This window comes from Cavia porcellus, unplaced genomic scaffold (genome assembly GCF_034190915.1).
Source record: "Cavia porcellus strain 051 isolate PalLab524CR breed Dunkin Hartley unplaced genomic scaffold, mCavPor4.1 scaffold_16, whole genome shotgun sequence".
Lineage (NCBI taxonomy): Eukaryota > Metazoa > Chordata > Mammalia > Rodentia > Caviidae > Cavia > Cavia porcellus.
This window is the reverse complement of record NW_026947499.1, coordinates 30,547,766-30,573,743: the sequence shown is the minus strand read 5'-3', so window position 1 is coordinate 30,573,743 and position 25,978 is coordinate 30,547,766. Positions and strand designations below refer to the sequence as shown.

Below are 25,978 nucleotides of genomic sequence, written 5' to 3'. Positions count from 1 at the left end.
GGGGCACGCTACGCCGTACCCAAGACTGACGTAAGGGGGCGGGGTATGCGTCGGGGCGGCCGGCAGCTGGCGGGCCAACTGCCTTGATGGAGCGCTACGCCAGCGCCCTGGAGGAGTCAGCGGATGGCACCCGGCAGCAAGAGCGGCATTACCAGCTGCTGTCGGCGCTACAGAGCCTGGTGAAAGAACTTCCCAGGTGTGCGGGCGTGCCTAGGCCGGGCGGAACGGGGTAGGGCAGGGCAGGCAGTGGAGGCGGCCCGGTCCCGCCTGGGCTCACCGCGCACCTTTGCCCACAGTTCCTTCCAGCAGCGCCTGTCCTACACCACACTCAGTGACCTGGCGCTGGCGCTTCTCGACGGCACTGTGTTCGAGATCGTGCAGGGACTGCTGGAGATCCAGCATCTCACCGAGAAGAGCCTGTATAACCAGCGCCTGCGGCTGCAGAACGAGCACCGAGGTGCGCGGGGGCGGCGGGACGGTTTACGCTGCTCCCAGGGGTCAACTCTTGTGCTCTCTTCGGTGTGGCCCTTCCCTAGCTCCTCTTGCAAGAGAACCCTCAGATGGACCAGATCAGGGTCTACGATAGGGCTTTTTTGGTGACCAGTGAGTCACACGGTGCCCTCTCCTTAGCTTGACACCCAGAAAACTCTGCTCAGGCTTCTCGGTTCTCCCTACCGCCAGCTAGACAGTAAGGCCCAAAGGTTTCATGCTTGACCTATCCACAGACACACCCTCATGGAGGCCACTGACCAATGATACCCGGCATGGACGAATGTCTTGCTCCTCTGTAGCGCCCGTTAGTGTCATCTCCCTCTGGGCAGTGCAGACACCACCCCAGCTGAGCCGGGAATTCCTGAGCCCTTTCCTTGTAGCATCCCTAGAGGCCTCGAAGACTTCTCACTTGAGCACCAGGCTTGTCTAATGTATACCCACGGTGGTGGTGGGGGTGGGGGGGTGGGGCACCCCTTCCTGTTAACATGCAGCTACCTCTGCACCACCATCAAATTTCTATCTTTACCATTTTTATTTTGTCTCAGCTTTTTTGTTGTCATTGTTACTGTTGTTGGTATTGTTTTATTTGAGTAGACCTGGGGATTGAAGCTAAGGCTTCATACATACTAGGCAAACAGTCTACCATTGAACTATATCCTTACCCCTTTTTAGTTTTTAATTTTGAGACAAGGTCTCAGAAAGTTGCCCGTGTGGGGAGCTTCATTTTTGGACTTATTGCCTTAGCCTCCTCAGTAGCTGCAATTATGGGTCTCTGCCACCATGTCCACCTTCCCCCAACTTTTTCTTGTAAACTCAAACGTTTAGAAAAGCTGAAAGACCATCCTTATGCCCTCCACCTAGATTCAATAATAAATATTTTGCTAGAGTTTTTATATATGATACTATAGCTCTTCACCAGGATTCTTCATCAGGAGTCCTCAGTATTCTTCAAGACCAATATTTTAGTCCAACACGGTTGACATCTGGAACTGAAGTGTTTATGGTGAGACACCACAGGAAAACATTGGCGTCCTCCTCTTGTCATGACAACCAAACCCATTTCCAGACAGCCCTATAGACTAACCTTGGCCAGGGATTGAGAGATAATGCTTTAGGTCAAGAACACTATTACAGAACCACAGTAAATTTTTCCAGTGTGTTGTGGTCCCATTACCTAATGTTTCTCAGATTGTCACTTTATAATTAGAAGTCCAGACCAAGTTCATGTACTGCAACTATTTTGGTCTCTGCTTCCGAAAGGATTCCCAGTGTTTACATTGACTTTGATTTTGCAGCGTTCCATATTCAACCTATAAAGTGTCTCAGGATCTGTCAGATTACTTCCTCGTGTTGTCATCTGACATGTCTCTCTACACTGTTTCCTGTAAACTGGACAGGAAACAAGGCTTTCAGATAGATGCACAGTAAATGTGGCAAAAATTTCTAGTAATGCAACTTTCTTCCCCCACAAAGGCAAGGGATGTCCCTGTGCCACAAGATTAACATTTTTCTATTGGAAATAGGTGTTGGATTTTGTCAAATCTTTTTCTGTGTCTGTGGAGATGATCATGTGATTTTCCTGTTATTACGGTGAGTTACACTGACATATGAATTCCTGGGATGAATTGCATTCTGGAGATAAACCTCAGCCAGTTATGACATATTAAACTTTTTATATATATTGGATTTGATTTGCTAAAATCCTGTTAAGAATCTTTGCCTCTATGTTCGTGGCAGACACTGGTGTGTAGTTTTCTTGTAATGTTTTTGTTTAGGTATAAGGATGATGCTGGTCTCATAGGACAAGTTGAGAAGCATTTTAAGTTTCTAGATGCCATATAGTTAGTATTAACTTCCCTGAATGTTTGGGCAATTATCTTTTTAGACATTTTGATTGAGGCAGAATATGAGAATATGCCTATAGTCCACAAATCTGAAGTACTCAACTCATTCTTCCAGCCAAAACTGCTGTGTTTGGTCCAGGGTGACTTTCAGGCTGGTTCCTTTGATGTGTCCTCATCAGTCTTCAGTACTTCTTGCTTTCTAGTACAGGAAGGTGTTCAGGCTCATCTCATGCTTTCCACATCTCAGTCCTGGAAAAAGCTCCACGGAGCTCTTTTGGCAGGGCAGTTTTTGGTAACTCTCTGGACTCTTTGCTAATTGTCCTCAGAAGGCTTAGGCCAGGGTCTGCACAGCTGGCAGTGGATTGTATAGTGTTGCATTTTGTGATGGTGGTTTTTCTTTCTGCATTTCCACCTGGCTGTTAGGGCAGGCATTAAGGGTGAGGTGTGCCTGGGTCCCTCCTTATTCTCCTTTCCCCAGTGCCTGCTGTTGCTGATGGCTCTTTGCTCTTCTGCTCTCTCCTCTCCCAGTGCTCAGGCAGGCACTGCGGCAGAAGCACCTGGAGGCCCAGCAGTCCTGCCGGCCCCACAACCTGCCCGTGCTCCAGGCCGCTCAGCAGCGTGAGTTGGAGGTAGGGGACAAGGATAAGATGAGTGGACCTGGCTCCTCTGTGTGCACCACCAGGCTCTGCTAGGAGCCTCAGGGTGATAGGTGGGGTGGCTGGCACACACCTATAATTCTAACACTTGAGAGGCCGAGACAAGAGGCGTTCAAGGCCAGCTTGAATTACATAGCAGAATCATGTCTCCAGAAAAAAAGTTACTACTCTGGGTCTTAGCCTGGTGGAATGCTGGAGTCCAAGCACATGGTTTCTCCCGCTAGGAGCTAAGGTATGCCAGGGCTGGGTGGAGAGTAAAGGCCCATTGCTGATCTCTTGTTCCCTGAGATAGCAGCTCCTTGTAGGCTGGGGGGTACACAGAGCAGATGCTGAATGGGGGACACTGCATGCATCAGGCCTGCATGCATCAGGCCTGTAAGCATACCAGTGGAGTGACAGGGCCAGCCAGGAAGGGGTCCATCCTCCTGAGGAGCTTGCTGTGAACTAGAGATCCACATGTGAAGTCATAGGGGATTGGGTACCCTGTGCCAGGTCCTAAGGCAATGCCCAGCTGGAGCTTCTGGGGAAGCCTCTTGGAACTCCCCTGCATGGTTTGGTAATGCAGAGAAGGGAGAGGCCTGGGTGTGGCAAGGATACCCATAGTTCTGGAGCCAGTGCCACTGGGGATGGATAAGGTAGCTATGAGGTAGCAGACCACAGGGTGTGTTTGAGGCACAGATGGGTGGGGTCTGAGCCTGGAGCCTCCCTCATTCCCTGCCCTGGGCAGGCAATGGAACATCGGATCCGGGAGGAACAGCAGGCGATGGACCGGAAGATCATCCTGGAGCTGGACCGGAAGGTGGCTGACCAGCAGAGCACACTCGAGAAGGCAGGGGTAGCTGGCTTCTACGTGACCACCAACCCACAGGTCAGCACCTGGGCCTGCCTTGCCCACACTAATGTGTTGCCAGACCCAGAAGGCTCAAGATCAGTGATGGGTGGAAGAAAGATGGAAGGTAGGTTCCGGGAAAGATATAGAGACCAGTCCCACTGCCCATAGGAAGGTAGGACACCTTCTCCAGGCCTGTTGGACCCTGCAGGGCCCTCTGTTCCCCTCCTACATGTTAGCCTGAGTTCATCGTCCAGGGAGACTGCCAGCCCTGTTTCGGTTGGAGGCCCAGATTCTCCTCCCTTTTGGCCAGCCTCCAAATGGGGAATCAGCCCCATGGCCTCACTGCCCACTGAACCGGTGCAGACAGGCATCAAGTGTCCTTTTGGTCATCATGGGTCCCCTCTGCATCTCAGGAGCTGACACTGCAGATGAACCTGCTGGAACTCATCCGAAAGTTGCAGCAGAGGGGCTGCCAGTCTGGGAAGACAGCCCTATGACCAGGTGGGGGTCCCTGTTGACCACCTCTGCCAAGTGTGGTTGGGAATGCAGTTGTGTCGACTGGTACCAGAAAGCTGGACAGTTTGTCTTCCTGATATTTGGCCACTGACTCAGCTGCCGGTAGGCATTACCCTTGTACAGAAAGGCTGGATGTTCCTGACTCCATCTGTCCCCCACTGCTGTCTGGATTTTTTTGATCCAAGCACTGGAATAGTGTCATAAGATGGGAGGCTCAGCCTGCATGCTGTCTGCCCAGGGTCAGGTAGAGATGGTGCTGTTGGTTCTAGTGCCTTCCTATTAGGTGGGCATATCTCAGTTTCTCTAGATCCCTGATTTTATCCTTACTTTTGTTTTGCCCCCAACCTGGGCAGTTGCCGCCCCCAAGTAGAAGGGACTATGAGGCCCAGGACCTGTGTGACTCACAGAAATAAAAGTACCTACACATGGCTTACATGTCTGTGGTTTCTGCTACAACCAGAGCCCATGTAGGACCCTTTCCTAGCAGCTCTGTGACCCTGTTGAAGCCAGCAGGAAGCAGCCCCTGCCTGATGCAGGGCTATGTTGTGGCAGAGGCCTCTTTGAAGACTTCCTGCCTCCAATCCCACCACCTCTTCACCTGCACGAGGACTGCCCACCCCTGGCTTTCCCCTCTAGCCCTGCTTTCCAGGGACCGTCATTGCTGTCTATACAATCTTCCCGCTGCCAAGCCCCAGGGCACAAGGACCATCCCTGGACTACTCCATGCGGGGTTGGAGAACATGGGTAGAGATGCACATGCAGGGGGATAGGGGTGTAAAAGGGAATACTTGCTGTAGGCCTGATCAGTGGCCTATCAGGGGAGCAGGAACCTGGTAGGGATAAAGTAGGGTACAGGACACCATGACGAAAGAGAATGGCCTGGGCCCGTGTGCATTCTAGCCGCTCCCTCTGCTTCCCACAGCTGATTGAGGGCACTCACCTTTAGTACAGTGATTTATTGACCAACTTTCTAGCTGGACCACTGTCCACCATAAGGCTTGGGTGCGTGTATGTGAGGCCCTGGCAGGAGGTTGTTGTTCAGGCCAGTAGCAGAAAGGGCCTTTACTTGCTGAGAACTGCAGACAGTTCCTAGTGGTCTGTGTCCCTGTATTCTGGGCAGGGCAGGATTGGGGTTGGAGGGACCAACATCAGGAAACCCCACCACCTGTGGCTCTCATGTTTTGGATGTAAAATAAGTAAATTCTGTGAGGTTGGAGTTGGGCTGAAGCTGTGGTGGTGGTGTGGGTGACACCCAGAGTCCCCTCCCCAGGATCCTTTCCCTGCCCTATAAGCCGGGAGGTCAGAGACTGAGTATGTGGCTGTGGTGGGGGGTACACGGCTAGGCTGGGTACTGAAGGAGGCTGCCAGTGTGGAGCCGCCGCCACAGCTCCTGCCACAGCAGCTGCCTCTCTCGCTGGGCGCCCTTCATGATACCACTGTTCTCCAGGGCTCGGCGGGACAGGTAGGGCAGCACCTCCATCACCGGGCCGTAAGGCACATACTTGTACACGGGGAAGCCTGCCTGGCCTGCACACACAGAAGATGCAACTTTACATTCCAGCCCCCTCGATGACCTCCACCTGCCCCATCCAGGGAAGTTGGGCTCACCCAGTGGGAAGCTGATTTGATCACACATGCCCAGCAGCTGTCCGAAGTACACCTGGTGGTCAGCAGGATGCAGGCCCAGCTCCTCCATCCTGTAAGCAGATGAGGCCAAGCAGGTGAGGGGCTAGTCCTAAGACACTGTCACAAGAGCAGTATAGTTCCCTGTCTTACCTCTGAGTACCTCCCACTTCGCTCAGATCTCAACTCCCATATTAGAGCCTCTGTTCCCTGCCAGTAGAGCCAGAGGTGTGGGCTTTGCCCTCCGCTGCAACTCTTCCCAGCAGAACTTGCCTCAGCTGTGCTGCTGCTCCTGGGGGAAGGTTTCCCTGGGTAGGCCGTGGCCCAGGGCCACACCGTTCCTCCCTCCTTTCCCCTCTTCCCTCACACTGGCTCTCTCATACCTTCTCCACTTCCTGACTGCAGGGCCTGCCCCTGGCTCAGGGAAGCTCCTGGGCTCTCATGCATCCCTCTGGGATTTTGCTTTGGTGATTGGTCTGCTGGCCTCCCCACCCTTGTCCTCCCCTTGCTGGCTGCCCCACTACACTATCTGTATAGCTGCCTTTGCCCATTATGCAGCTATCAGCAGTCAGTCCTTAGATGGTGACTGGTCTGAATCTAGATGTGTTGTGTCAGATACACTTAGTCTGCCAAAAAGATGTATACACACTTTAGGAAAAGAAAAACAGTATGATGTTTTCAAACAGATGGTGTTAACCTCGAAAGAGGAGGGACCCTAGAGGATGTTGTGTATCACAGAAAATCTACTATACTCCTTGTCTTTAGAGAAAAAATTGAAAATACATGTGCAGCAATTTCAGTAGCCCAGGTTACTACTAATGAATGTCTGGAAGCTACTTTGAGCTCCTTTTGTAATTGTAGAGGCCAAAGATAATTTGTATTAATCTCATGATGGCTCAATAAACTTAGTATTAAAATATTTATATGTTTTGAAGTGTATATACATTTTTTGGTGGACTCTATATGTTAGATGTAGATTTTGCAGACTTAGTAGAATGGAAAATTAATTTGTATGTGTGTGGTGGTGATACCAGGGCACTGGACGTAGGGCCTTGTGCATGCTGAGCTACATTCTAGCCTATAATATAGTATTAAAATTAACTCTGTCTTTTAAAAATTTGGCTATTGGAGAATTTTGACTTTATCTGTGACTCATATTTCTCTTAGCACTGCTGAGATGTTGGGGTGGTGACCCCCAACTGTCAGCCTCCTCTGTTTTCCATTTTTTTTTTTTTTTTTTGTACCAGGACTTGAACTCTGGACCTCACATTTGCCAGGCAGGCACTGTGTTACTATTTTCATACCACCCCTTGTAGGGTGTTACCAAAATTCAGTATTTAAACTATCTACATGTTGATGATTCCCACATTTTCATCTCTAGGTTCCTGCATCCTGGTATCTAGGCTTTGCACATCTGCTCCTCCATGCTGGAGCCCCGCAACTTCAGTGTATGTTCAGCCTGGCTTCCTCATACCTGCCAAGTACACTGGCAAGGCCTGTGCTTTCTTCTGCCCCTGCCCTGTCTGTTCTCAATATCCTGGGGTCCCTAACCCTGCCTAGGGTCCCTTGAGCTCCTAGGAGAGCGTCCCCTTCTTCCCCACTTTTCTCCAGTGTCTAGGTCTCAGGCTGTAGGGCCACACTTCCCTTGCCTCTGCCATGTGACTATGATTAGGGTGCAGAAAGGATGCCCTGTGATTTCAGGCTGTGAAAATGCACTATGTTGCCGGGTGTGGTGGTACATGGCTGTAATCCCAGCACTGAGGATGCTGAGGCAGGAGGATCACTGCAAATTTGAGACCAGCCTGGTCTACAAAGTGAGCTCAAGGCCAGCCTGGCCTGAAGTGCATAGTGAGACCATCTCAGGAAAAAGAAAAGAAAAGAAAAGGCACCATCTTGAGCACAAGTGGAGCATCTATGGCACTGAACAGATTTGGAAACCTTTGTCACTGTCCAAGAGGCACTAGAAAGCACCCCGTCCCCTACCAGACCTGCACCCTCCCTACACCTCTAGGAAGCCCCACCTAGTGTCCAAGCATGGATCTGAGGCTGTGGCAGGGGCCCCAGCCTGGCTCTTGGGAGAGGGCCAGCAAGGCTGCTGCCCAGGGCCCACTAGGCTTCTGTGGGTCTAACCTGCAGGACTTGGGTGAGGCAGGAGTAAGAAGGGAAAACAACCACAGTTGTATCTAAGGTGTGAGATAAAACCATGATGAAAGTACCGGATGCTTAGGAATTTACCTCATCTTATTTTCTATTTGACTTGTTAGAATTCTACCAGAGTTGTGTTCCATGAGACAAGCATTGAAAGAGAAAACAGACTATATTAAATTCTAATGCAGTAGAAATGTTACTAGAAACTGTTTATAAATGTGGTTTATAACTTTATAAACACTGGAGAGGCCTCCCAAGGAGGGCTGAGATTTAAACCATGCCTGAACATTTCAGTGAGCTATTTAAATCACCTAACAAAATTTATGTTTTTGAATTTGAGGCTTCAGTAAGTTGGATATTAATTTTTAAAATGCAAGTAACTGCAAGTAGCCTTCTTGCTGTTGTAGGAACGTATCAAGACAGTTGGGCAAGGCCTGAGGCTCATGGCACATTGAAGACTCCGCCAGCTCATTCCATGGGGGTTATCCCTCAGAACTCACAGCAGCTGCTGGCAGGCCACTGTATGCTCCCTGAGCCCTGGGCCACTGCCAGCTGTCCCCAGTCACAGAGAACCCCGTAGCTTGGGGCATGCAGCACCTACCTGTGTAGTGTGAAGCGCACCGTGTCCTCATTGTGAGAGGCCACCATGACCTTCGCCTTCGAGTTGTGCTTCAGCTCCTCCAGGACATAGTTGAGGCACCTGGGGAGAGCACCACCTGAGCTGGCCCAGAGCCGTCTAGAGAGCTGGTCCCTCCCAAGGGTTCCCACAGCATCAGCAGCATCAGGGGAATGAACACTACCTGGCATGTTCAGTGCCTTGGGAAGGAGGATCAGAACCAAGTGGGACCAGACAGTTTACAGAGCATTAGCAGGGGCGCACTTTCCCCACATCAAATGCTGTCACTCTGCAGGGATAGGGGAGGGGGCTTGCCTGGACCTGCTACCTTGTCTCTGGAAAGAGATGCCATAGTTCCCGCCTGATCCTTCAAGGAAATGAAAGGAAATGGATCCCTTGAGTTCCCAAGGGTGGATGTCCATGTACCAGGGAAACTGTCCACAGTGCCATCATTTTCCAGTAAGAGCTGCCATACTGACAGTACACATTCTCTCTAACCAGACAGTCCAATTTCTAAGGATGGGTGGAATGGCTGTATCTCCAGACACAGAACCTTTCACAGCACTTGTGTACAACAAAAGGTCAGGATGTTCAGTGAATACCTGTTTCAATAACCACACTATCACAGCACCTTCACACATAATCTGGCGCCCCCTACTGGCTGCAACATTGCAGTGATCTGTGCTGACAAAAGAATCCAGATGTGGTATTAAATGAAAAGCAAGGGGCAAAGGGCAGAATGTACAATGTATGGATGGAGCAGACATGTGGCAGAGGACATATGTGCACAGTGGCTTCTGGATGTGGGTGTGTCCAGGAAGGGAGCTAGAGCCTGCCACAAGACACTTAGGGTCCCTTCCAGTTTATAACGAGTAACTATGCTCTCTGAGAAGAGCAGCACACAATTGGACTGCTTGTGCTTCACACAAAGATCCCTAAGAGGAACAGCAAAAACAAACAGCAGAGGCATAACCACGGGCGATCCGCACCGTGTGAACAACAAAGCAAATGGCGCCAACCAACAGGGCCTCATCTAGGTGGCACCAGAAGCCAGCTGGGGGATCGAGGCCATTTTCATTGAGTAGACTTTTCTATATTTAAAAAGAAAAACTAATGCTTTTGAAAAAATGATGCATAGAGACTGTAACATGTTCTCAAGATACATGCAGTGTCCCCTGGAAGCCTCAGATGGATCACTGCAGCAGTAAGTGTTGCCTGAAGCCCTCATCCCCCACTCTGTCAGGAAGAATGAAGGTGCAGGAGGGCTGGCTTACCTGTGGTACATGATGTTGGTGGCCTCATAAGTGGGGTTGATGGGGTCCTCATAGCCAATCTCTGAGGCACGGGCACGCTCCTGAGCCATGTATGCACCACGCACCAGCTTGGCCCCAAAACACCAGCCCTCCCGGCGAGCTAGCTCCACATCCAGGGTCACATTTTCATAGGCATCCTGTGGGGCCGAGGTCAAGTCATAGGAAACCCAATGGTGGTCAGGAGAGGGACTTCCATGCTCAGGTACTCCTGAGTATGTCAGCTTAGGGCACTGGGCCAGGCAGCAGCTGTCCAAGGGAGATACCAATCAGGATGTGGGGGACAGGTGTGGATAAGGATGGGCCTCTGCCCTTTGTCCCCAGTGAGGAGAAACAGTGGTGCTGTCTTCAGCCTACTCTGCGTGGCCTGGAGACAGCCCTGGGTGGGTGGGTGGGATCAGCCCAGGTAGGATCTTGGCTGGCTGGGAGCTGTATGCAAGAGACACTTGTTTGACAGCTCTTCCCTACACCAACCATGTTCTCTTGAGTGCCTGGCTTGTTCCCATGAGCTCTGACCTGTACAGGTACACAGAAACTTGGCATTCTCATGCTAAAGGCTGAATTTGGAGGTCCTATCCTGAAGCACCTCTGGGCTTCTCAAGTACTGTACATGCAAAATTCTGGGTAAATCTTTTTCTAGCCAAGAGCCCAAAGCTTTCACAAGACTCTTAAGAGGATCCTGGGCTAAAAATGGGAAGAAAAATGACCACCCATGAAGCCTTCAAAATTTGGGATTTAAAGCACATCGGGTGGGTTATCTTTCTCCTCAGTCTTGTCTGGGTCCTAAGGCCCAGCCAAAAAGCTGCCAACAGGGTTTCTAGAAGCCTTACTTTCTACTCTGAGGCAAGCACTCCATGGCTGCTGGGCAGGGGTCTTTTTTCCGGGCCATAATGGCCAGCCCAGGATGAGCTGTACTGCAGAGGACTCCATCAACCTCTCAGGGACGCTGCCTGCTTTCTCCTCTGTCCCACGGACCCCAGCCTCTGCTCAGGACAGAGCCAGGCAAATGCCAAAGGCTCAGAAGACGAGCATCTGTCTTACAGTTTGGCTGGTCATGCCACACACCAGACGGGCTGCAGTGCTGCCCTGGGGGCAGGTGCAAGGGGAAGCTGGTACCTTGAGGTAGCACTGGTATGTGTTGAAAACCAGTGGCTTCTCCACATTGAACTTGCGCTGCATTTCCAGTGTCAGGCGGCTGATGGCTGGCTGGAAGTAGGTCTGCTCGGCGTCTATCATCAGTCGTACACCCACCTCCATGGCTTTCTGGAAAGTGCAGAGGGCAACAGAGAGTTTAGAGCTCGTGTGATAGATGCCCTCCCTTGCCTCAAGTCCCAGGGTCTTTGATGCCCCAGCCCAGACCCCACACTGGGGTGGCTCATACCTTGGCCAGCACATCCATTCTCTGTAGCATCCGTGTCATCTGCAGTTCCTCCTCCTCAGTAAACCGTGATAGCAGCGGTTCCAGCTGTCCTGTCTGAGACCCGGATCACACCTCTCTCAGCAGTGCTACCCTCTTCTCCCTCACGTGAGGCAGGAGGGCCAGCTGGGTGTGCCAGAGAGGCTGCCCCTCCCTGCTTCTCTCCTGCTCATATGAAAGTCAGTGCTTCATCCCAGGCCAGCAAACACAGTGACAACACCCTGCACACTCATGACAGCCATCTGCTGTCCTTCATCTGAGCCTAGACACCCCAGGAGGGCACTCAGTGCCTGTGCCAGCCAGGTGCACAGCAGGGCATTTGCCCTCATGGTCCCTCAGGAGGTCCTACAGCTGGAGAACTCTCCCTTTACCCCTGAACAAGGCAGAGAAAGTGAAATCTGACCACCCAATCAACTGGAGAGGCTCAGCTAGCAACAGGGAGAGGGCTCCAAAGGACAAACCTGTGGCTACAGGCAGACAGGATATCCAGGGAAACAGACTAACTGGCAGCAAGGCATTCAGATGGTGGCCCCCAAGAAGCCAGGAAGGTAAGCAATGGGCTGGTGACTGCAAGTGACAGGACCTTCCTTGAGGGCCCAGCAGGGCCTTCTACTCCCTTGCCACTGTGATCAGTTTTACCCACAGAACACACACCACCTTATTCCTGCCCATGTGTGCTTAAGTCTCCACCAGTCAGTAGCCTTGGAGTAAGGCTGCACTCAATTTGCCACCCTCAAGGCTCCAGGGCAGTGGCTCAAAGCTTAGGGGGAAGGCCCTCAGTTGCTGGAGCTGGAAGTGTGGAGGAACATCTGCAAGACAGTTCCCCAGTAGCTTCTGTTCCTCCCTTAAACCCCAGCTAAGTGGGGTTACATAGTGTTATTCTGTCCCCTACCACTGCCCAGCCTAGCACTGCGGCAGCGGTGAACCGCATGACTGCTCAGGCTAAGCTGGAAGAGGTAACATGGCTTCTCAGGGGATGGGAGTCATTGGAGGTCACCTGCCATGCTGGGAGGAAGCACAGCTGAGAGCGACAACCACCTCCAGACCTCCATGCTGATGTGGCTCTGTGCCCTCTGAGTACCAGTCCACAGGAGACTCCAAATGAGAGCCCCACTGAGCCCTGTCAACTTGCAGCCAAAGGAGGGGATAAAATGCTGCCATTTCTGACCACAAAGGTTTGGGGTGACCCAATGAAGAAGATTAGATGACTTGAAAAGACCTCTCCAGACATCCTCTCTAGGTAGTGTCTTAAGGTTCCACATGGTCTTTGTTCCACTGAACACTGTGGACTCTAGTGGGTTTGTCTTCTCTATGGGGCAGAGAGGACAGCAGTCTCAGTCACACTGTGTCCCCAGGATGGCCAGCAGGAGACACATGGTGAGCTGAGTTCCATACTTGGCTGCATGCCATCTGAGCTGGGGCCCAGGAGGGACAGCATTACCTGCATGTTGGGGACTACCAGGTGCCTGGAAAGCCGGGTCCTGCTGTTGATGAGGCTGCTCCAGTCCAGCAGGTCCACAGTGCTGAAGGAGGGAGAACATCAGCCGAGAAGGTACCATGACTCAGTCCTGTCACACAGCTTTACTTACAGCACTAGGCTCATTTTGGGGTGTCGAGCCCAAACCAGCCCATACCCCAAAAGAGTACCCCCAAACCCAGCCACCACAAACCCCACCCCATTTAGTTATGAGATATAAAACATTAATACTGTTTTCCAGTTAAAAAATTAAAACCAAAACGCACATTGCTGCATTGGGGATATAGAAACACAAAGCATGCACCGGGACGGCCAAGGCCAAAGCCAAATCAGGTTCAGGGAAGAGTGAACGGTGGGAGAAGGGCAGCAGACAGACAAAATGCCGGGCCACCTCCCTGACCAGACCAGTGACCTAGGGCATGAGGCTCAAAGAAGGCTGGGTGACACTCTCACTTGGCGACCCAGACAATTCTGCAGAAAGTCCCATGTCCACACTGCCCAGCCACAGCCCCAGGACTCCTCGCCTCCTAGCAGCTCCTGCTTGGTGTGCCTCAGGGAGTGGTCCCTTCTGCACTGTTACCTTCGAGGCCTGCCCCCCCCCCTTAGGAAAGGAAAGTAACCGGAACTGGGAGAAGCTGCTAGGGCTCAGCTGGAGCCATGGCCACACCAAGGGAGGGGTCCACCTTCGCAGCCAGGGCAGTTCTTACCCAGACACTCCCAGGGTCTCGGGTGTGAACCAGTCTTCTATCTCAGCCCTGGAGGCAATGCCCATCTTCACGACACTTTCCTTGGAAAGAAGGCAGAGTCAGGACTGGTGTCTTCCAGCCTCGCTCACCAATGTTTTCAACACACACCTCACTGGTCTGTGGTGCCATCTGACAGGGTCCATGTCATGCTCGTGTTTCTTCTGCATAGACATGTTTATTCCTTCCTGTCTCCTGGTGATGTTCCCACCCCTGTGGCTCCTCAACACTGCTATCTGCAGGGCCAGCTTCCCTGCCCTCCCTCCACCATGTTCAGAATCCTTCCTGTGACTGTCCTCCTTTTCCTGCCTCCTCCTCCCAAGCTCACCCCAGCAGCACAGCCCCAGCATTGGACTCTTCCCCAGGCTCCACAGCTCCCACCCCTTGCCCTGTGGGGAAGGGGAAGAGCAGCCCAACCTGCAATGCTGCCACTTCTAGCTTTGTATCCATGGCAGCACGCCCAGCCTGCCCTTGTTCTGCAGCCATTTGGTGAAAGAATCGTCTCCACTTGGTCAGCACATCTGAGAACTGCAGCTGTAAAGGCAGGCCTGAGTCATCCCACTGCGGTGCACACCTGGCTCCTCAGCCCCATGTGGCCTTTGGGACTGAGGACAGGGGTCCAGCTACACCCTGTCCCACTCTGTAGCCCCAGTTCACCACCTCCAAGTTATGGCCATGTCTTTTGACATTTAATGCTCAAAGCAGCCCTGAAGTCTTGCAAAACCTCTGCAGATAGAAGTTTCCAGCACTTACCAGAAACTGAGGTCTTCCCAGTGCAGTAAGCTTAATGGCTGAGAAACCATCATTGCTGGCTCCACCTGTCAGAAGCCAAAGGAAGAGCTATGAGGGTTCCTGAAGAGACAGACACCAGGATGGGTGAGGGAAGACCAGGAGCCTATGCTGGCTGCTGACCTTACAGCTAAGTCCCTAGCCGTGGTGCTATCCTGACCCCCAAACATGCCTGCATATCTCAGACCCCACCACAGAGGTGGGAAAGGGTGACTTGATAAAGTGTGCATTGCCACATAATTCAGGAAGGCAGCAGGCAAAGAAGCCAGCGAAGCTGCTTGTTGCCATGACTGCGTGCCACTCCCTGCCTCAGTTTCCTCCCCTATGCTGTCGACAGGCTATCCCTGCATGGGTCACAGGACACAGAAACACCAAATGGAACAGAGGCCAGAGCACACAGGGTGCTTATCTTTTCTCTGTTTAGATTCATTTCCCAGGCAGAGGACAAGGAGACACCTCTCACCGACAGGGCGGAGCATTGGCCTGACTGCTGAGGACCCCCAACCCATGAGATAATGCTTCCCAAGGTCACTCTCTCTTATCTGAAAATATTCAGAAAGCAAGCACTGCTGATACTCCCTGACAGCAAGGAACTGTGTGGCTTGGGAACTGTATTGGCACTTAGGATCAATAACTCCATGGTATAAATTGCCTCCCCCTGTACTCTAGAATTCCAAAGGCTACACCAGTGGGTGGTTGCCCATCATAGAAGATATGGACTCCCCAAGGCTAGGAATAACTCAACCCACTGATGCTGACTAACTCCAGAGCTCCATGTCTGGACACCATGCCCCAAGGGGCAAGATTGTGAGGCAGGGCAGCAAGGCACTGGACATGGCACAGCTGGAGTATGACCCAGGTTCAGCGCTCACTGTGGTGCCCACCTTCTTTACAAACTTGAATCTCAGGGACCACCTGTTCAGGGACCTTCCCAGGATGGTGCCTTGCAGGTATGCAGCCAGCTGAAGATCCACCCCTCCCCTACCTGAGGCTTCAATACAGCGCAGGAAGGTCTCCATGTGGCTGTCACACTTGGCTTCATTGGCGTAAAAATATGTGCGAGCACTGACGACACCATCCCTGCGGTCTCCAAAGGCACGATGGGCCTGATACTGCTTTTCCCTCTTACTGGTACCTGGAAAGGTAGACACATGGCCTAAGCTCCAATCCCCTACAGCAGCACACACAGGCTGAGTTCCAGGTGCACACCACCCTCAGCACAGGCTCCACCTGGGCTCCTACACTCTGCATGCCGCAGCTCCCTCACTCCCGTCATCTCAGTCACCCATGTGCCCCTGCCTGATTGGTCCCCTATCTGGAGTGCATGTCTGACTGGCTCACTGCCAGCACAGGGCAAACCAGGCCAAGAACGCCAAGGCTCTAGCACAAAGGCTTTGATCATCACCTGCTGAAGGCCAAGGGACCTGAGTCTTCTGAGAGGCCTGTGAGAAATAAGTAGTACCTGCTCCTTGCTGGGGTTCTCTCAGGTCTCCAAATGCACACAGAACCAGACCAAGAGTACTGGCCACATGGAGAAATGTGGGACACCATCTTCCACCCCAGGGACTGCTTGGGCCAAGAACCAAGAAGTCTCCTGGGTTACCAGGGTACCCATGGGTGTGGGAGGGCTCTTGTCTCTTACTCACCACTGCCATCCCTCTCTGCTGCAGAGGTGCAGGATCTGCAGGGAGGAGAAAGAGGCAAAGATCAGGGCCATGCTCCCTGGGCAGCAGGTGATAGGAGAAGGAAAGACAGAGAGGAAGATGAGACTGAGCCGTGGGCCTTCCCATGAATAGGACAGGGCTGGCTCCAAGACACAGCTCACCTGGGGTTGGCCCGGGCAGGCCAGCCACACCCTAGGTTTCAGGCATAACCACCTGAGCCAGGGAGGGGCAGCAGCTCTGGGGCCCGGGAGCCCCATGTCCTCGAGAACCTCCAGGTGTTTGTAAGTAGAGTCCCTCCTTACTGGCAAAAAGTAAAATTATCGGCCTGGATCCTCAGACCAGCCTGAGGCATGCAAGTTCCTTCTGGAAAACACCAAGTGAGGAAGGTACTGCTGCTTCCCAGGAAAGGCGGAAACGCAGAGCCACACAGGACCAAGAAGAATGGGAGCTGGAAGCCACCCTGAGAACAAATATCCCCAAATCCAGCAGTGACATTCCCTTGCTATGGCCTCCTTCAACTGTCCAGAGTCTCCAGGCTCCTCTGAGGACCACAGCCCAGGCTGAGTTCTGGGTTCTGGCTTCTTTGCACTCTTCATCTGTCACTGTCTGGCCTGTGCCTACCCCATGTCCAGTGGCCCTCTTCTTTCTCCACTGTACCCAGTATAATCTTCCCCATCAATGCCAGGGTTCCTGCTAGAACAGTGGCAAATGCCATCCTCCTCCTCAGAGTGGTAACCAGCTGCTAGTGCTCAAGTCCAAGGCCATGACATGTGGGACAGCACATGGCTGTTATGAATCAAGGGGACATTCACCCTGGCCCTACCCTGTTGGGCCCAGGTTGGCTTTGTCTATCATCAGACTTTGTATTTAAAGCTATATTAAATCAGCTGCCTCAGAGAGACACAGGGCTCAGTCTTATGACTAGCAGTATCTTGACTTCAAAGGCCTAAAGTCTTACCCAAGACCCACAGGAAAGGACAGAAATTTTCTCCCTACCATCCTTTGGGGCAATGGTCTATCTAGAAATATATCTTCATAGGACTGATGCATCAAGAGACCAGCTGTAGTGGCTTCTGACCTCACTGCTCAGGGAAGAAGTCCTGGGCCACCAAACTACATACCAGGAATCCTTCCTCTCAGCCCCTACTCCTTTCCTAGGTCCCTTATCTGGGGACTTTGAGCCAGCACATGCAGATCAAGACATACAAGTCATAGTGGGGTCAGGCCCTTAGGGGCCTTGGACTCCCCATACGGCATCGTAGCTCACAAGGCCACAGCCTGGAACAGAAGCTGGGCAGGCAGCTACTACTCCAGCCACCTCATGCTGACAAGATATAATAACGAAAAGAGAGATAAATGTCACCATGTGACAATGTCATTACTCTGCAATGAAGGAGCAGGCTGGTCCTGCATTTGACTTCCTTGCTAGGAATAAGGAGCTCTTTGGTCCTCTCCTGTGGCCCCTCATGTGAATTTCAGCAAGGCCAGTCTCAGGGGCAGTCCATCCCTTTAAGCAGTGGCCTGAGGTCTGAATAAGCTGCAACAGGAAAGTTCAGTTTACAACTGTGAAGCCCACTGTCTAGATAACATGTGCTTTCACCAGCAAACATCACCACTGGGCCTGGGCCTCATCTTCTCTGTGCTTCCTTGAGTCAGGCCAGGGACAATTCTATACCTTAATCCAGAGTGTTGACCTCTGCAAGAGTACAGCCTATGGGCCTTGTGACAGGAGGATGGACTAGGAAGAAGGCAGATCTCCAGGCCTCCCGCAATGGATGCTGAAGCAGTTCCCCACACAGGAATCTGTGGGGCCGGTCACTGCTGCCAGTATATGCCTCAAGGGCCCTGAAGGCCAGCTGGCAGATGCTGCACTGCAGGGCCAGCTCCCCATTATGACCTGAGCCCCTGGGTAAGCGGGGTATCCATCCTTACCACCTGCCTCTGGTGCTGGATGGTAGGCACTCTGTAGGTCAGGAAGGGACCCCCAACTTATGTCCCAGACCCTGAGTGGAGCTTCTGCAGAAAAACCAGCCATCAACAGCAGAGCAGCCCAACGGAGGCACAGCTTTTTGCAGGGCAGAAGAGAGGGCATGTGGTGATGGCAGCAGGGTGGGGAGGGCAGGCAAGGCACACTTATACCCACCTCTAAAGGCTCAGCTGCAGGTACGGAGGAAGTCAGGCTGCCCTAGGAAAGGAGGCTCTTCCTATCAAAGGTGTCCTGAGAAGAACTGCCATTGTGAAACCTTGAAATCTTCCCCCAGCCCAGACCAATGCCACACACTACGTCAGTTATTCACAGCAACCTCAGGAAAAGCTGAAGCTTGGCAGTAAGCCTCACAAGGGTGCTGCCAGTGGAGTACCCCACCTTCAAAACAGCCAATGGTCAGGCAGGGGCTGGGTTTCCCAGGCCAATCAACCGTGGCCTGGCATGCTGAGACAAGGCTTGGACATTCTGTTCCAGGGCAGGAGGCCTCATGTGACTGGCTTTCCCCACCGCCTCCCTGCAGCCCTGGTGGGAGGGCTGAGGTGGGAGAGATAAACGGGGTAAAACAAACTGAGCCCTGACAGGGTCACAGTGGGCCTGTCCCAAGCTTTAGTGAGTTGGCACAGCTCCATGTGAGGGCCTGGCCTGAGACCTGAAAGCACTCTTGCAAAGAAAGCATTGGTCTAGCTGGAAACTCCTGAGTCAACCAATTTAGGGCAACTTCAGTCTGTCCTTCTGTCCTGTTGCCCAAGAGGGAGGGCAAAATCTGTCCCTCATAATCACTTCCCAGATGGTGGTCTTGCAGCCAGTAAATGATGTATAATGAAGAGACTCCAAACAAGCCACTACACTGCCCCTGGCTACAATCCCCTTTTCTCTTTGGATGCCTATGCCTGGACAGCTCCATACCCTCTAGGCAGAGCTACCTACAGATTAGGAAACTATTTCTATAGGGTGAGGCCAGATAGACTAGGGTGTTTGGGACCTACCCAGCCAATCAGGAATCCCTGAGAAGAGAAAGAATAACAGAGCAGGAAGCCAGAGTAGTCTCTTGCACCACAGCCAGGAAATGACCAGCCAAGTAGTACATATTCTCAGCCCTGGAGGCCATCCATTTATACAGTTCAGGCCATGCAGGATGAAGCAATTTGAATTTCACGTAATTTTTATATGTCACAAAACAGAATTCTTGCTTTGCTTTTTTTAACCATTTTAAAATGCAGCCAGGAATGATGGTGTACACTGGTAATCCCAGCACTCTGGGAGATTGAGGCAGGAGGATTGCAAGTATAAGCAGCTCAACAATTTAGCAAGATACTATCTCAAAAACAAACAAACAAAGAGCTTAGATTGTAACTCAGTGTGAAGTCCTTTAGTTCACGCTCCACTACCACAAAATAAATAAAATGAAAAATCCATTCTTAGCTTGCAAATTGTACACAACCAGGTGGGCGCCTGGGTAGAGTCCCAGGCCATGGTTTGCAGACTCTTGTCCTCCTGTCTTCTCTGGGCACACACACACCAGGCTTTTCATGGAAGCCCAGACTGTCACTTGCATAAAAGAAAAATTCAAGACCTCCAGGCAGAAGCCCAGAGGGCCTCCAGTAATCAAGCTAATGGCTCTCCTACCCTTGGCTTCCATCTAGCCCAGGCTGACTCCCAGCAGTGGGACACAGCCCCCAACAGCCCCGAGTCACTTTGGGGTTACCACCAGATGCTTGTGCAGCTCTGGAGCGGCAGGCCTTACTCCATCTCCTTGCGTTCTGCCTCCTCAGGGCTCAGATCTTCTTCCACTCCATAGTCCAGGATGGAGCCAACACCAAAGGCCTTGTTGTGCTGGATCAGGGGTCTGATGGACTCCTGGTCTTCACCGGCCACAAACTGCCCATAGAAAGTCATCTTCATCAGCTTATCAAACAGTCTCTGCCCCATTAGCTTCCTGGCAATGTGGAGCAGCTGAAAGGCAAAGAGAAGAAGCTGTTTTGGCTCCCATCCTCCTCTTCTCCAGGAACACTTATACCTCCTTACATTCTTCACTGTAGCCAGAGCCTCCACGTGGTCTCCAGGGAAGACCACCTGGGGCAGCACAGAGCTGACCCTTACCCAGGACAGAATGGCAGCACCAGGGTGCCACCTCTTGGCCCTCCATCCCTTCTGGTCTTCCTTCAGCTGTGAGCACACTGTTCCTCTGTAGACTCCTCACCAAGGGGCCAGCTTATAGGTCACCCCAGGGCATACAAGGTGCCTGACCATTATTTGATGCATAAAGAGTGTGGTCGTTCTCCTGGGGTCAGCAGTAGAGGTTTTCAAAACATTCTCTATGTTTACACCTCTGCAGCTCAGTCAGGGAGGAGAAGGATCTGAGGCAACTTTCAAGAACGTCAGTGCCCAGATTTCTCAGTGTTTTGTTCACTCTTATTTTAAGCCCAAACAGTTCCTGGCATGAGGCCAGCCCTCCAACAGTTGTAGAATGGTAAAGGCACAGAAAACTCAAGCTGAGCCTGTTCTCAGCTGGAATGAGGCTTGCTCTGACAAGAAGCCAGGTGATGGTCTACAAGGGTCTGTGAGAAAGTAGCCTGCCCTGGGATCAGGGGTTCTTGTCTAGGGCTGACCTGCTACCCTGAAAGATATGCCCTGAGGAAGACAGCTGCCCAGAAAATGGCTCCTGGTTTCCCTTCAATTACACCTCACTTCATTTTGGACTCCTGCCATCATTCCTTCAAATGTCCCAAGCTGCTATGTGCTAGGCACTGTTCTACGAAAGAAACACTAATGAAGGAGACAGAAACTACTGACGTCTTAAGGGGAGGGAGATCCCGCAATGAAAGAAGCATGATCCAGATCGAGGAGACAGAGGTAGTACCTATGGCCAGGAGAGAGGGTAGTTAACCCCCTAACCTAAGTCCAGAGAAGGGGAACTTGACAAGGTAAGAAGGTGACACAGAGAACAAGGAAAGCTCTCAAGGGGGGTGAGCCAAGGGAAGAAGAAATCAGGATAACTAGAGGTTCCTAGTGCTCAGAAGCAAAGCCATATCCCCACATGAAGCCAGTGTCCACTGCCCCTCACCAGCTCAGCTCTAACCCTAGGAAATTCCTAGGGTTTTTCAAGTCACATGGACAGTGGAACTCCTCTTTTGTGCAGAAACCACCCATTACCTAAGCCAAAGCATTAGCAAGTCAAACAGCCTCATCCCAAACCAGTTCCTTTGCCCTGGACTATACACTGGCCATCCTCCCAACTACCCTGTGCCAGGACTGTACACGCAATCACTCCTGCCTTCCTGCAGCCTCTGTGCACTATGTTTTTTCTGCATTTCATTCATTTATCAAGAGGATCAGAAACTGAAAAATGTGCCAAGAACAGATAGGAATGGATCTCTGAGTCTCAGCAAGTCCAAGCCAGAATCAGGGGCCTGCAGGTTACTGCCAACCTTGATTGTTGCCAGGGCAGCGCTCAGGGGTTGTTAGTAAGAAAAGACAGATCTTGCACAAATCAGATAGTATCCAAGTGACAGGTGGGGCAGACTAAAAGGACTGGAAACCAGTACTCAGTTCTGGAAATGAACTCTGATATCATCCACATTAGCTGAGAGAACTATCAGGTACTGTATCCCAAATAATGTATACGGTAACCCAAGTATTGTAATCCCTTTTCCAATCTTCCTCAAAATTTGGACAGTTATATTTGTAACCCCACTCAAATGTTATTGGAATCCTAAGTTCATTTCAATCTACTATCTCCAATGCAACCCACGGTAAGAGTAAAAATGCCAAGACATATTCAAAATTAAGGGCATCCTAGGGTTCTAAACCCAATCCAAGTGAGGATATATGGACAAAAGCCTTAATTCATGGCCTCTTCCAGAATTTGCTATCTTGTCTAGAAGCCCGTGGCTCAAGAATGAGTGACAGCAAGGATGGCAGGAACTAGGTGAGTAACTTGAGCTGGCTAGCCAGGTAGGGGAAAAAGCATCTTTGCAAAATGCAAGGAGAATGACATGCAGATGGCTCAATCTGCAGAATTCAATTAAGGTAGCATTTGAACTGTTTTTTGAAGGTTGTTGCTTCACTTTCTGATACGTAAACTTTTGTTCCCTGGGAACTCAGCCTCTTGATTTCAAGGCTCATACCCAGTAGACATTCCTGGAGCTGACTGGCTCTGCCATCCCTCCATGTTTAGATCTTTTATAGAGAGCACTATGTGAGGAAACAGAAGACTGTCGGAATGACCCCAAAGATTATGTATCAGTACTTTTCAGCCGGCCTTATTTGCACTGCTTAGAGCCAACTGAAGAGAGAAGGGAATCACATAACTTGCTCTGTACATATTAGTATATGGAAATAAGACTAATGTTGTAGCAATTGTTCTGTATTCAAGGGGAGTCGTTCAAATTGTCTCCTACAATCAGGAACACACCATAAGAGAAGGCAGGTAACTACAAATTTCCACGTACTGGGCCCATGGCCTTGTCTAACAACTCTGCCACAGTAGCACCACTCAGGGGAGCAGGAGCAATGCTGTGCTACTTCTGGGGATCCCATGTACACAGAAGGTCCAGAGACAGACGGTAAGCTCCTGCCTATGCTGTGTGCTGATGCTATGCTCTCCAGGAGGTGGGCTAAGGAACTGCTGCCTGAATCTGTCATGCCAGAAGGTCGACTGCCACAGAAGGCTCTGGAGGCAAACTGGCAGGGCTACTAACAGCCATTTTTCAGGACTGGTAGCCCCTTTAAAGCCATTGTGGTTCACACACTGTGGGACAGGGCAGGCCCACCTTTTCTCTGATGAAGGCATCCTTTGAAGATTTAGATACTTGCACCAGTATCATGTACATTAGTTTTTGCTGTAAAAGACTCCAACAAACACACAGGAAGCAACAACAGCTGTCATCCTCTGGCCTGTCACTCCTGTATCAGTTCACGCTCAAACATGGAACCCTTGGACTTTTCTAAATCTTCAAAAAGACTGTTCTCAGGTAAGCATGGTCCCAGCTGAGTTCTAACATAAGGTAGCAGCCCCAAACTCAGTGCCAGTATCCCACCACTCCTCAGAGCAGGTCTAACTGACAACCTCACTGTTCCAACCTGAGTCCTCAGCAAGAGGAATTTCCCCAAAGGCCAGCAAGGACAGCTGTCTAGCCAGTTCACTAGATTGCCTTCTGGTGACCAGCTCTAAGGCCCTGGACCTGGCTTCTGCCCCATTCCCTCCAGCATTAAGCACCGAGCCACGGACACCAGAAAGACCACTTACAATTGGACCTTTGCAAACTTCCTAAAGTCACCTTTAGGTTACTGTCATCTGTAATATTCTCACTGTGGCCAAGGCTTTTTACTTGCTAAAGGCCCTCACACTACTTAAAGTTGCCATGTTTAAAGTTGGTTGTTTGGGTGGCTTTCCATTTTCCTCAACACCGTTCACAGTGGCCTGCCTGGGGAGTTTCAAGTCATGGCTTGTGGAATTCCAGGATCCCAAGTCAGAACCTCTCCAATACCCCCTTTCGGCACCATGAAAGATGATTTTGAATTCCAGGCGGTAATTTTGTATTCCTGAGAGTAACATGCACCTCAAAGTTAACTAGTCTTCATTTTTTTTAAATTGCTAGTAACAAGCAGAGAAATTCAGGATGTCAGAAAAGGAATGCAGGAGGGGCTGGGGATTTAGCTCAGCGGCATAAGCTCCTGCCTTGCAAGCAGGCAGTCGTGAATTCGATCCCCGGTACCGATAAAAAGGAAGAAGACAAAAAAAAAAAAAAAAAAAAAAAAAAAAGGAATGCAGGAAACACTTCCCTTCCTGACTTGTCTCACTACAGAAGATGCAAGAGTGCCCTCGGCTTTACACTTTCAAACTCCATAGCGTAGTTCCTGGAGCAGGGAGAGGTCCTGCACAGCCTTGGCCCACCTGCCCACCTGCCCACCTGCCCGCCCACCCAGCCAGCCAGCCAGCCACCTGCCCGCCCACGCACCTGCTCGTGGCGCGCTAGCAGCGTGGGCGAGGCGCACAGGCGCAGCACCAACAGGTTGCGCGCCAGCTCCCAGCTATGTCGGCTGCGGTATGCCTCCTGCGAATTGCCGAAGTCCACAACGGGCATCGGCGGCCGCACCGCCTCAGGCGCCCCGCATCTCGGATGGTCTCTTGGGCCCGCAGTAGGCCGCTCGCGGGGCACTGGAGCAGTGGACAACGGCGCGAAGCCAGGCATGCGGGGACTCAACGAGGGAAGCGCGCGTCTGAGAGCCATGGTTAGGGGTCAGGACATGCCAGGGCAGCTTAAATAGTGAGTACGGGCGCGGCCCCATCAGAGGCCCCGCCCGCCAGAAACTCCCCCGCCCGCGCCCCGCGCTCTGAGCCGCGCCCTCTCCGCCAAGGCCCCGCCTCGCGCTCCGTAGCCGGGCGCCCAGTGTCAGGCTCCGCCTGCCGGGCGCGCCCCTCCGGCCGAGCGCGCCCATCACCGCTGGATTCACACTCGCGCTGGAGTCCCTGCTTAAGCGTCTGTCCAGCCGGCCCACCACCCGCCCCGCAGGAGACCCCTCGTCCTTAGCAGCGGGGATGAAGCCCCTATGCGTGGTTTTCTTTGCGTTTTCCTTTGCGTTTCCCAGGTCTCTAAGCAGATCGGATGGCATTAGACATTGTCGCCCTTCTGCAGATCTGGGGCCCTCTGGTGGTTGAACCGTGAGGACACACTACTGAGGCTACGGGAAAGTGGTCTAGCTTGTTCAGTGGTTTACAAAGAAGAGTTTGGGAAACCGTCCTCTCCTCCGACCCATCAGCGAGGTGAAGAGGCTTGGCCGGTGCTGTCCCCTTCCGGTCATCTATCCCATCACCATCCCAGGAGGAAGCAAAGATGTCTAGGCTCCCCCAAGATTCTTCCATCCCCCACGTTGTCACCATGGGTCTGCTGATCTGGCCGTAGAGCACTGAGCCATCTGCTTTGCCATCTGCCTTGGGCCTCCTTCGGGCCTCTATCTACCCTGAAGGCCTTCTGCCCCTCTGCCTAATGCCCTTCCTTCCCAGATTTTGGAAACAAGCAACTCCAGCCACAGATATCACCTCCTACAGGGACTTGCCATGGTTACCATAGGGTATCCTTCCTTATCACCTGCCCCTTCGCCCTCACCCTGAACATCTTGCTTCCCCACAGGTCCTGGATCTGATTGTGGGTGGTATCCTTTCTTCCTGCGTCCGGAGTAGGGGCATAGCAGTCTCTTTAGGACTGTTGACATTTGGGGCCAAATAATTCTTTGTGGTAACTGCCCTGAACATTCCAGGATATTTATCAGCCTCTCTGGCCTCTACCTAGCAAATGTCAAAAGTGTATGTGCACATGCGCGCAGGCACACACACGCAGATACCACCAGATGCCCCTGGGGGCACAAGCACCATCACTACCTCTTTTCCTTCGGCTGGAATTAAAGAAAAAAGACAAAAATGAAAGCAGCAGGTAAGTCTGAACTGAGAGGCAGGAGCTTGGGGTTCCCTCGAGCAGCTCAGCAACTTGGCCCCCAAGGGGCAGACCAGCCTGGGCATGAGACCATGGCCACCACAGTATCCCTACTTTCTTTCCACAGTGATCATCCTTTCCTGGCAGCCTCTGCCCACACGCCACCACCACCACCCACCATCATTCCTCCCTTGGCCCTCCTCTGAGCTCCAAGCTGTGTACATGCTGCTCTTGAGTATGGGTCCCTCATCTTGGTCCCTCATCTTTGTCCCTCGAGTTCCTCTTCTTCCCCAAGCTCAGCTTGACAAGTACCTCCCCCATAGGCTTCCTCAACACCCAGGGTGGCCTGGGCACTTACTGGGCTGCAACTCTTTCTTCTTGGACTTGTTGCTATGGCTGACTGCTGTTTCCCAGCCAGATTTATTGAGACC

General features: G+C 51.9%; 2 protein-coding genes across 5 annotated transcripts; one reads left to right on the top strand and one right to left on the bottom strand.

Annotated features, from left to right (window-relative positions):
• LOC100732889 (DiGeorge syndrome critical region gene 6 like) lies at window positions 1-7,080 on the top strand. 3 transcript variants are annotated; one of them, XM_063226130.1, is made up of 5 exons: window positions 1-196; window positions 297-457; window positions 2,865-2,965; window positions 3,720-3,860; window positions 5,902-7,080. In XM_063226130.1, the coding sequence occupies exons 1-5, from the start codon at window positions 87-89 to the stop codon at window positions 5,911-5,913; spliced, it is 525 nt and encodes a 174-aa protein (XP_063082200.1). In that variant the 5' UTR covers window positions 1-86; the 3' UTR covers window positions 5,914-7,080. The 3 variants fall into 3 exon arrangements, with proteins under 3 accessions (XP_063082200.1, XP_063082199.1, XP_003478443.1); XM_063226129.1 differs by having other exon boundaries at window positions 3,720-3,948; XM_003478395.5 differs by lacking the exon at window positions 5,902-7,080 and adding an exon at window positions 4,238-4,769.
• On the bottom strand, window positions 5,282-24,427 carry Prodh (proline dehydrogenase 1). 2 transcript variants are annotated; one of them, XM_003478394.5, is made up of 14 exons: window positions 24,075-24,427; window positions 19,859-20,067; window positions 16,110-16,144; window positions 15,449-15,598; window positions 14,428-14,492; window positions 14,092-14,208; window positions 13,639-13,718; window positions 12,896-12,977; window positions 11,419-11,511; window positions 11,154-11,300; window positions 10,002-10,177; window positions 8,713-8,811; window positions 5,949-6,037; window positions 5,282-5,867 (listed from the first exon to the last, which is right to left on the bottom strand). In XM_003478394.5, the coding sequence occupies exons 1-14, from the start codon at window positions 24,345-24,347 to the stop codon at window positions 5,680-5,682; spliced, it is 1,803 nt and encodes a 600-aa protein (XP_003478442.1). In that variant the 5' UTR covers window positions 24,348-24,427; the 3' UTR covers window positions 5,282-5,679. The 2 variants fall into 2 exon arrangements, with proteins under 2 accessions (XP_003478442.1, XP_023416471.1); XM_023560703.2 differs by lacking the exon at window positions 24,075-24,427 and adding an exon at window positions 20,215-20,407.
• Between the last annotated feature and the right edge of the window lie 1,551 nt (window positions 24,428-25,978).